At 39.1% G+C, this 11,902-nt stretch overlaps 1 protein-coding gene across 1 annotated transcript in view; it reads left to right on the top strand.

Annotated features, from left to right (window-relative positions):
- Positions 1–3,399: 3,399 nt before the first annotated feature.
- TMEM108 (transmembrane protein 108) overlaps positions 3,400–11,902 on the top strand; it is a gene marked incomplete at both ends in the record, with an annotated part of 79,548 nt that continues 71,045 nt past the window's right edge. The window contains one exon of the mRNA XM_079538434.1: positions 3,400–3,439. Within this exon, the coding sequence (XP_079394560.1) occupies positions 3,400–3,439 (40 nt within the window). The remainder of the gene's footprint in view (positions 3,440–11,902) is intronic.

The following is an 11,902-nucleotide window of genomic DNA, read 5'->3' as shown; positions in this document are numbered from 1 at the left end:
AACTGGTGTGTCTTTCACCTTTCTCCTCTTTCCATTACAATTTTTTCAGTATTTCCTAGTCTTCAAAGGAGAGCCAGTGAGTCTTAACAGTAATTGAAAATATACCCATGTACTTAGAGACCTAACTATGAACCTAGGAAAAGAAGTTTATCTTCAAAGTTGAGTACTAATTTTTTTTCTAAATATTAATCAAAGATCCAACCTATTTGTAACAGATAATTCCTTCAAATACTGCAAAAGGCTCATCAAATATTGAAGCACAATATGTTTTAAAATTATTATTTTGGTGAAGAGTACTCCTGAGAAAACTAAGGGAGAGTTAAAGAAAAAAGTGAAGCTAAAATGGGTACAAAACTCATGTCAGAATACATGTTGGATTATTAAAGCTTAATGCATGCTTTGAAATGTATTTTTTACATTACAACGTTACAGTTGGCTTATATAAAACACGTGGCAATACTCTGGTTTTACATTAGTCAGCTCAAGGTCAGGAACCATGTGCCCACATTTTCTGTTCACATATGCAAAATTCAACTAATCTCTCTTAGTGCATAAACTGCATTCAGTTGCTTTAGAGAGTGTGGATTGGTGAGCCAGAGCCCCTTCAGCTACCACTCAGCATGTAACGTCTCTTGTCCATGATAGATCACAGAATCACAGAATGGTTTGTGTTGGGAGATTTTCCATTATTTAACTATGACTGGAATTTGCAGAAATTGATATTAGCTTTGAAACTGTGGTAAATTCAGAAGCTATATATGATATGTATATGTTTGCTTTGTAGTAATAATTCTGCTCTTAATTGCTATCTCAGGTGGAAAAATGGCAGGTAAAATTCAGTGCTGCTAATTGCAAAGTTGCAAACACAGGTAAACTTGAGGAGGGGCTCCAGATTAGCTAGAACCACTCCCAGATTTGTATCAGACTGCTCTTTAAAACTAGTGCAGTGTAAAGCTCAGCAGCAGTTGTAAATGAAATAGAATCATAGATGGAGTTGGGAATGGAGAAGAAAGAGGCAACATTACTGTGCAGTGTGAAAATCTGTTGCATACCCACGTATTGGTGACTACATGCAGTTTTGTTATCTTCTCTTCAGATCAGAATTAGAAGAGGGACGAACACCTCAAGGTACAATGTTTATCAAGTATAGAGTGTGTCTTTTGGACAGGGGAAATGAAACAGACTTCAGTTCCTCACTTTGAAACAGAAGTGCCAAGTCCCCTGGTCTTACGTCAGCTGGTGATTCAGGCTTGTAATGTGAGGTTCATCGGCCTGACCCTTGTGCAGTGTTACTGCATGCAAGCAGATTCTGTCTTTGCAAAACCATCACTGATGTGATTTGGCTTCCAAGTATACACAAATAAGCCTTATTAAATCTCTCTTAACTTTTAGTATCTGTCAGATAAATTCTTGTTCTGCATGCATCTCCTTTACATGAGAAATGAGGTATTCAAAATTATAGAAAGTTTTCTTGCTCTGTGTTCATTTACATTTAAGCCATAAGTGATGCCCATAACCTTGAAGCATTTGGCTTAGACAAGATTTTCTGAGTTCTCTAAGTAGAATTTTGTGGCCATATAGTCAAGAAGATACTAACAGAAGACTCTAGAAGTACATTGTGAAAGTTATTGAGTGCTAGTCTTTGTTTCTTTCCCCATATGCACACTACTTCCTACATCTTAGAATGGGGTAATTTACCCTGAGAGTCCTATCTAAATAAATAAATATTCAGCAGCATACCATTTATTTTAACCACAATACCAGAATTTATAAGCAAAATGCTTTTATACACTATGGGTAGCATTAACATGGAGATGGAAGGGAAATGTGAATAAATTGTAGTTCACAGCCCAAAACATCACATCACAGTTGCCTAGCTCAAAAAGTTTGTTTAGCATACCTTCCCCATTAAGATATTAATAAAAATATATGCAAAGAATCCACTGACAGTGTAGATTCCATATCCCCAAGCGCTCTGATTTTAAGTGTATGTCAGAAGAGGTTTTACAAGCACTGAACAGTGTGGAGTTACATAAATACAATTTTGTTAAGGAAGCAGAATTTGAAATTGCAACCCTAAATCCACAGACTTTTTGTATATTTCTTTCTGAAATGTGCTGTAGTAAATGGTGCTTGTTTACGCATAAAGACTGTTAGTTTTACTCTGTCTGCCTTTCTGTTAGATATATCTGAAGGGGAATAGCAGGAGTCCCTCGGCAAGTTTTCATGATCAAACACCATTATGAGTCTAACTCTGTTTAAAAAATAGTAAATCAATTCACAATTCACAAATAATTGCTTTTATTTAGGAGAAAACACCTTAAAACACTGAAATTTCTGTGAGTTCCTGCGGTATTTTATGGTCTCTTTTTAAATGGAAATGTGAGCATGGCAGAATCTGAGTACATCGTGCTTGTGTACCTAAAAATTGCTGTGTCTAATAACATAACACCAAACATCTTTTTTACAGAACAGGCAGAAAAAGTGACAATCCTTATATGGCTTCCACCCAAATGTCAAATACAATTCTGTTTTCACAAACTTGTCAGCATTTGTTCAATTCGAACGTGTTATTTATTGGTTTGACTCCTTTATCTTTTCCTCAAGACTGCATTTGTAATAAGTTTTGAAAGATTTTCATGAGGACATGTTAAAATGACTCAGGAATGTTCCAGGTGGTTTGGAAGAAGAAATGATGTTGAACTGGAAGCTAGAGGATAGCACGTTCTATTTAACATGCACAACAGGAGTTTTAAGAGGATGATCTCAGTGTCCTGTCTTTCGAAGTTGGTTATGAATCTTCAACAAATGCTCTTTTATAGAATGGAGAGCTTAAATACTGTGTTGTCTTTGGGACCTGAGTGAGACGTTACTCACAACAGTGTTTTGGGACTATGCTGGCTTTTCACTTCTGATTTATGCATTTCTGATTTTCCTCTCAGTGTGAATAATTAATGCCAGTGTGATTGGGGCTTATTTTTTATGATGTTTTTTTGAACTGAGATGAAAAATTCTTACGTGTATTTGAAAATATTGTCTGAGGACTTCTTGAGTGATTCTGAGATGGTTGGGTAACACTTTACCAAGTTGTAGGCACTGCACAGAACTGACTGTTGGTGTACAGATTTTTTATACTCTTGAGATTTTTTCCCTTTTTTGTCTGTGGCAATACCCTTCACTGCCAAGCTGTTAGAAAGCGTGGCTAAAAAGGCTGAAGCACAGTTAGGCAATTTCCCTTTGCTAATCAATACAATTTTCCTGTGAAGCTTCATCTGACTTTGTAATCAACAGGTGTAACATTAAAGCATGAGTCTTGTTACCAAATCACAGATCTTTTTCTCTTGTTTTCCTTGACAGAATCATGAATAAACTGGCAGACCAGCAGGACCACATGATACCATGAAGAGAAGCTTACAGGTCCTCTATTGCCAACTGTTTAGTAAGTAAAAAAAAAATATATATATATATATTTATTTATTTATTTATAAGAAACCAATCATTCAGATTTTTAAATGAGAAAGTATTATTTATGGCGCACACAATTCAGAAAGGTACATTACCATGTGCCTTGTACCTGGAGGAACCATCAGGAAGCTAAATTTTCTTGTTTACTGAGATATTTGGAGATGTATTAAAAAAGAAATTGTAGTGGCAGGTGATTTTGCGGAGTGTATTACAAAGGTAAGTGCGATCTGCTGTGCCTTGAGACTGTGAACACTCAGAAGAATGAGAAGTAGGAGCACAGGATGGTGATTGGAAGAATTATGTGGCAACCTTGTTGTAATCATAGCTTTTGTATAGTTCTCTATGGAAAAATGGGGTCCATCTGACCAACCATCCGGTGGTGATCTTTCAACAGATCTAAGAGTGAGTGAATGGAGCCCTGGGCTCACATAGTCATAAATGCTGTGCCAGTTCCTGAGATGACTTGTTTTTCTAATTTTTAGAAGAGTTCATGTAGCATGAAGATCCAGTGAAAATACTTTAAAAGAGATGACATTTATATTGTGCAGATAAAGGCTCTCTCTCCTATCCAGAGGCACAAAGCAAGATTTTAAGTGTTAGGCAGTAACTGTTAGGACATTTCTGTAGGTGGACAACTTTCAGTGTCAACATCATAAGCAATAGCATTTTGTACAAAATTTTAGAGGATAGATAAAGTGAGAAAAGACAAAATATAAGTGTAATCATTTCATCAGTATGCTTTGCGAAGGATATTGCTACTTTACAGGAAGAATTGTAAACAGTTTTTTTTATGCTATCCTTTCAGTTCAGCAGAACTTGTGACTTCAGTGTTATGTCTCTTATTAACATTCCTTATGGATTTCTCTTATTCTGTTCCAAGCAAAACAGAAACCAGAAAAACATGTTTTGTATATATAGGATGAACAATGAAAGAAATACTGCTTTTAAGGCTATGTATGACAATTAATCAAACAGGTAGACTTTTTTTTGTAGACTTCTACAGGAATGCAGTTAATGTCATGTATTTCTTTTACTCACTGCTGTTAGGGTATGAAGTGAGAGAACTGTTTTGCTAGTTTGGCTTCTTTTGCAGTTCTAATCCTGTGATGCAGGAGATAATCAGTTGGTTTCATGATGTTGAAAGGGAGACTCCAGAGGTGCGCCCAAGATCATTCTGCTCTAATAAACATACTCCATATTAAACCTATTGTAGTATTGGGTCTTTCTGAGATTGCTTGCCTTTGGGATTTTTTAATATCATGCTTCCCTGTTTGATGGCATTGCCCATTGCTACCCCTGCTGCTTTAAACTATATTTTCAGGGTAATTAATTGAAGATATCGTCATAAAACTGAGAAATGCTTAGAATGAAGAGGGAAAGACTGAGCGAACTAAATATAAATGATTTTGATCACGATATGGTGAACTCCATGACTTAATTTGAAAGGAAGGATTATTTCCATTAAATGGATGGATAGATAGATAGATAGATAGATAGATAAACAAGCTGCACTTTTTCTCTGAGTGCAGCAAATATGTGTGCTAAGTGTAGCTGTCATAAACAGATGTAACAGCTATAGCTTTGTAGCCTATATTTTAGGCATTTGAAATGAGTTTCCTCTCTGTCTGATTCGTTTATTTGTTAGTAGGTTGATTTGTAAGAAGCCTGTGGCAAGCTCCACCAAGCTGATTAATTCTTATTAAATTGTTTTTTTTTTTTCTTAGTTGCCCTGTAGGTGTGTGATTTAAACTAACTTTTTCCCCAGTTACACCACAATACTTAAAAACAATCTCAAGGGTGTGCATTTTGCAGCAAAAGAAATATTTCCTGTAATGTGTATTTATGCTAAATGAAGCACCTGCAGCATGGTCTTATCTATTTTATCTGCACAAAAGAGGGAAAGATTGCTATTACTGCATTACTATGCAGAAGGGGAAAAAAGAACCACCTCTGGAAAAGGGTCAAAAGATCATATTTTACCTTGGCCTAATATACTGATGTCCTGTGCCTTCCTTCTTCATCTCCAACTACAACAAGTGGATCTGTGATGCTGACTCTGATACTGTGTTTTCATTTTGTCTGGAATGGTGTGAGCAACTAATTGAGATGTAGGCTTATAGAGAGACATGCATGATGCATGTATTCTTATGTATCAAAAACTGGGATGGCTTGAATAAAGCGTTAGTGGGTTTTGTACAAACAGTGATCAGCTGCAGAGGCAAAACTGAGTTGTGTGGGAAGAAGTAGTTTCATCCCCAAAATAGTGCAATGCTATGAGACTTGCCACATGTGTGTTGAGTCCCAGCTGTGCCATTGGGCCAGTAGTGGCTATGCCACTGTGTATGTGGCTATGCCTTCTGTGTATTCATTTCCACCTCTGTTCATTTGTACTGTATTCAGCTGTGTGTCTATACACTGAGACAGTGGGACTCTCATATGCATGAGGACTGTTAAGCTTTGGAGCTCAGAGAGAAGATTTACTTGATTTATAGACCAGTAGGAGATGTTAGCTGTATTTTTTTAAAATCAGGCCCATATGTAAATAAGATTTGAAGTCACTAAATGTAGCATCCATCCTTTTAGTGAATTCTGGATGACTTATGTAATCAGTCTACTGCCATCCATATTCCCCTGCTGCGCTTTCCAAAAAGAGCATTTTCTATCCATTTAACGCTGATCAAGAATAGTATGTGAAAATGGCACTAGCAGCAGCTGCTCTTCTGAATATAGTTATGGCTGGCTTGAATCTGATCCCAGTTGTCAAGAGATAGACTTTGTGAAAATGGCAGCGCTGCATTTGGCCCAGGACATGGGCTCTGGGCAATGCTGCATTACACCTCGTCATTCATTATTTATGAATCAGTAATTAAACGTGATAGAAATGGAAGGAAGTGTTGCTTTCGGACTGTATCTTCAAAGATACTCTTTAATCTGAAATCTCTGAGACATTTAAAAATAAATAAATAAATAAAAAGATTAAACCAAAAATTTTGGAAGAGGTTTCTTAGTGAGAGCTCTTTGAAGTCAGTAGCTAGATTGAGTTGATGAGGACCAATTAAAGCAAAACATGTGTCCACAATTTGCTGCCATTTGTTCTAGGCACATCTTTATGGATGAAGTTGGTTGCCTCTATAATGATGAAGATGCAAATGCCTTTCCCATGAGGCTGAGCGATCTCCATTTTTTATAAAGACCTAATGTGATGATTTAAGCCCTACAGCATGAGCCACAATATGTCTGCATTTTCTGTAATAAAACATGCACATTATAATTTGCCACGCATGCAGTGTTCACGGAGATGATCCAAGTTGCATGTAAACTAGGGAAAATGTGGAGGAAGGTAACTGTTGAAGCCCCTGGCACACACACTGTGCGTGAGACTTTCTTCTTCAGACATTTGTTTTCCCGAGAAATGGAAGGACTTTTATTTTCTATTTACTTACAGCACCAATGTCTGTATGAGGACCTGTCACCATAGCATCTGGAAATAAATGCCAGCCTGAGTGTTTCTTCATGCCATTATCACTTCGAGCCTTCCCAAGCATCACTCTTTCATCACCGAGGCCTGGCACAGTGCCCAGCAATATCAATAGAGCGAGCCGCCTGTGTGCAGACTCACAACTCTCGGTAGCAAGCTGAGCAAAAATGGCAGTGAGTGGCTGTGCCTTGTAACACAGGCTGTCACAAACCCTGCATCACTTTGCTGTACATGCAGCTTGCCTTCCTCCTTCGTACCCGGCAGCCTGGCTGCCGTTCTGTTAAATCTCTTGCAGGGGAGTTCACCCCGCAGGAAGGGTTTGCACAAAGGCTGACTCCAGTCCAGGGGCACTGATATTTGAGAAGCTATGTGAGTGTGTTAAATTCATGTGGAAACCAACACCCAATTCACCGTGCCTTCTGAGAGGTGCTGGGCACTATTGTCCCCCAGTGGCTATTGCCTCTTACAGGAGCCAAGATCATCACTCCTGTTCTGTTGTTGAGCAGTGTCTGTGAATAACTGCATGGCTTTAATAAGATGGCACACACTGATGCTTGTAAGCAAGTGAGGAGGCATGGTAACAGCACAAAAAAAGACTGTGGCCAGAAGCCAGGGAATAACCTTTTCTGTGCCTATAGTAGAGAAGGCATGAAGAAATGGATTTATAAAGCAGCAGGCAACTTACCATTAGACATCAGGCCAAAGTGCTGCAGCAGGTAGGACACTGAGGGGCTGGAGCAGGATGATCAGGAGGGTGTTAGAGGCTCTGCTGACAAAGCACTGATGGAAAAACACATCTCTCAGGGGAGACAGGGGTTATCTAGATGATTTGAAAAGCTTCCATCATCCTCTGACCCTGTGACCACGTGGATATTCTAGGTAGTGTCCTCAGTGTAAATGAGCCTGCTTGCTTCGGCAGAGCTCTCTCAGTTTGCACAAGCCATGTATAATTAATCCGTGTGATAGGAACATATGGCTGACGTATGCTTAAAGATACTGGGGATCACTTGATGCAGACTGGGAGAGAATCTCTTTCTATCATTCATGGGGATTTGCAGAGAGAAAAGAAAACAGCATTTTGTAGTGCACTGTTAGACTGGTAGGTGATAGCTTAAGCAAAGAGAACAGTGGGGGAGTGGTTATCTAGCAAGAGAGTCCATCTGTTTTGCTTAGAAATTAGAAAGGTAAACAGCCTCTGGGTATGCAGTGTTTTGTGTACAAAGCTTTTTGGGATGCTCACTGGGGTGCAGGATTTCTATCTGTGAGTCACATGGCTTGGTAACAGGCTGCCCATCGGTAGCACACAGCAAGCAGTACATCCACACGTTCTTTTCCTACTGTTCAATTAAAGGTTGTTGCTTCTGTTCCTTAACAAAACTTTGCCTTCTTTAAAGAAGCTGCTGCTTTCCATTTCCTTTCTGAAATCCTTTCCTGGGAAACAGACCCTTTCAAGAGAACTTTAAATGCAAACCAACACACCTTATAAAAGAAAGTAAATTGCATACAGTAAATTGCATACATGTCTTTTTATCAGGTGTAGCCATCTGCACCCTTAATGTGCCTCTTGGTGGGATTTCAGCTGCACACATGAGAGGCAGCATGTCCCTGCTCATCAGCTGCGTAAGCACAGCTCTCTGAATCAGATGACTCTTGTGATTCTAAACCTGAGGTTGTTCCCGAGAACAATCTGCAATGTTTATTTTAAATTTGCTGGTTCCATGAACTGTCTTGTCCTTAAATACGTAACATTTGGGTCACATTTCACAGAGCACACAATCTCATTAAAGAGTCTGAGGCACATGTATGAGGGTGGAGGGATGTTCTGCCTTGTTCTGCTGAGAGCAGGCACAGATTTAGGAAAACGGGCTCTCCTGAGCAACTGACACATTGTGTAAACTTCTCTGCTGCTCTTGCAAATTTGGTGAGACATAGAAAGATCATAGAATCATTAAGGTTGGAAAGGACCAGTAAGATCACCAAGTCCAACCATCAGTTGATCATAACCATGTGGAGCAGGCCTGGGGCTATAGAATTTCAGGTCATGGCTCGAGTGCTTCGCACTGAATTTGGGATAAAAAGCCAACAGACAGTTACTATGTTTGCTCACTCTATTGGCAGACAAGGAATTCATGCTTTTGCACATATTGTTTGATAGTCTGATTATGTTCTTGGCATTAAGTACCTTCATTTATATGCTTATAGTGGCACTGCTTGTGTTAGAACCCTGTAGATTTTTGAAAGTTAATGAGAACACGCGTAACTTCCTGGTGTTTGTATGCGTCAAGCGTGCATGTTGGTTTATAGTAACAGTGTCCATGACCATTATGTTCAAAGACCACAAGATATTAAATGCATATGCATAATGTGGTTGTTTATCTAAACTGTGAAAGGCTGCAAGGATTTGGTTTTAAAATTCCTTTCACTGTTGTTAAAGAAATTATTTGATAGATCAAAATCCGTAATATCCTTTACATCCTTTGTTGTGAATTATTTGTGTTTTGGACCTGGAGCTATCTGCGTTACAACACAATGTATCTGTCTAAGCTTCTATTTTAGATTCATTATTGTTTGCCTGAAGCCTAGAGAGAAGCTTTAAAAGGAGAGTGAATAGGCAGGAGTACAAATTTGACTTTTCCCTTTTTTCCCTTTCGAAATTCTGTTCATCTGTCTCTCAGAGAAATGAAATTTCAGGAACAAAGACTTAGCAGCTTGTGAAACTTTGTGCATGTCCCTGAGACTCAGCATCAAGTCAGTGGGGAAAGAAATGTTACTGATACGCAGACAGCTGCCTGGTGACCATGAAATAGTGGTACTACTGAGTTCAGTGGCAAAACTGCCTCTGACTTCAGCAGGGTTGGGATTTTATTCCTGGATTCTGTGTCACCAGCTTAGCTTAATGTTGCATTATAAACCAAAAACATCCTGTCAGACACCTCCTTCCACAAAGCCTTATTTTCTTGCTGTCTGTCTAGGAGACATTGGTATGTTTTTGACAACATTGCAGTCAAGCTGTAATGCGGCAAATGCAGTTGAATATGTAAATAGTGCTCGTAGCACGGGGCAGGCTACTCCTACAGCAGCACAAGCCATACGCTTGTATCTCTGTTGGGCTGTGTTCCAATAATTTGACATACAAAAATTTGTATGGTAGCACACACACTGCTGTCTAATGTCCATGAATAATCCAGTGCTTGTGACAGCGTTCCTGCAAGAAGGATGGAAAAATGACTAACTGTTGAGTACTTAATAAACATCTCTATCTGATATTCCACTACGTGTGAACTGCCATGCACATGGACATGTGCTACTGACATCAGTAATACTGTGATATTTATACCCTTGTGTTTAAAAATGCTGTGTTAGAAATGGCTTCGCCTTTTTGCAAAGCCTGTAGATGTTTCCGCTTCTACCCACCCCTTGGCACTTTTTGGACAAGGAAGTTCTAACTCTAGAGATTATGTTAGTTTTGATCACTTATGGACTCCCATGGTAGCTTATTGCAAGCTATGTAAATAATTTAGAAGAAATACATATAAAACCAACATCCAAAGAGCACAGCATCATGTAGTGGGCGTTATCCTTGACCCATTTCTAAGTACCATATATACAAATGTCCTATTCAATTCTATGGTAGACCTCCAAAGAACTTGAGTCCACGTGCTGGTCTAGAGGGAGGTGTCCCTGCCTATAATAGGGAGAGTGGAACTAGACGATCTTAAACTTCCATTCCTACCCAAACCATTCTATGGTTCTATGATTCTATTTCAAAATTTAAGCCCATTCAACTCATTGAAAGACTTCAGAATTCCCCCTGCAAAAAAAAAACGCTTGCAGGAGTATCATCTAAGTTAGTCTTAAAGCCATTTGATCCTCAAAGCAGCCAATATGGCTGGTCTGTGTTTTCATGAGAGACATCTACAAAACTTCTTTGATAAATCAAGATGTAACTGGTATTAATGTATTTTTTTGAGTACATTATTAATGTAAACTACATATATCCTCCAAAGTCTGAAGTTTCAGGGGCAGGATTTGCTTCTAAGATCAGGGAAAAACACAGAGCACTGTTTCACATGGCGCTGGAGCCCCATGTTATTCTTGGAAAAAATCAAATATTTTTATATGTCTCACAAAAGGTATTTGAAAAGTAAACTTGGAAAGAAAAATTCTGTTCTGTAGTGGAAATGCTAAGTCATGGCTTGAACCAGTGATTGAGCACCTGGTAGGAAGGCAGAGTCAACCCAGGGGAGCTCAGGTGCAAGAACCTGAGTGATGGGAAGAGGTGGAGCCACGATCCATCCCTTCTCAGACCTCATTTAAGGGTTGGCAGTAGAGGTGAGAGTAGCTTGCCTGAATGTTCCTGTGTTCTTGAGGATCTTACAGGCCTTCTAAAGGTAAGTAGTTTGTTTCTCTTATTTTTATATCTATTATTATCTTGTCTAAGCTGAATTTTTACTTACTGTAGTCTAAGACTTTGCTGCTTTGCGTCTTGTTATGCTTTTTGTTGCATTATAGCTTCTTAAAGTAACTTAAAACTGTTTCTCTATTAGGTTCCCAAAAAGTTCTGGAATTTGAGATAAAGCGTATAGCACCTCACTTCCCTTTACCTACAGAAGGCAAGAGAACTGCATCCTGAAGGCCATGTTTCCTTGGGGGTGGAGGTACCTGGTGCACGTGTTGTTTGTCATGCCAATGGATGTGTGCCTGGTACCAGCACTGAGGGGAGAACCCCCCAGCACTGCCCCAGTTTTTGAAGGAACTGCACTGTATGGTTCCTCTAGCTTTGCCGTTGCTGAACTCTTCTTCTGTGCTGTGGTGGTTAGAAGGGTTCTCCAAGCTTCTTTTTTCATCTGAAATGAGGTTCCTCTTGTATCCACAGATAAGGGTAAGATTCTGGAGCCAGGTTTGCCAAATCAGCAAATGCTTAATAACTCAGCAGAGCAATCAGTGAGCTTTGCTGAG

Source organism: Tetrao urogallus, assembly GCF_951394365.1.
Source record: "Tetrao urogallus genome assembly, chromosome: 7".
In the NCBI taxonomy this organism is placed as follows: Eukaryota; Metazoa; Chordata; class Aves; order Galliformes; family Phasianidae; genus Tetrao; species Tetrao urogallus.
Note: the sequence above shows the minus strand (reverse complement) of the source record. Positions and strands in the feature narration are given on the sequence as shown.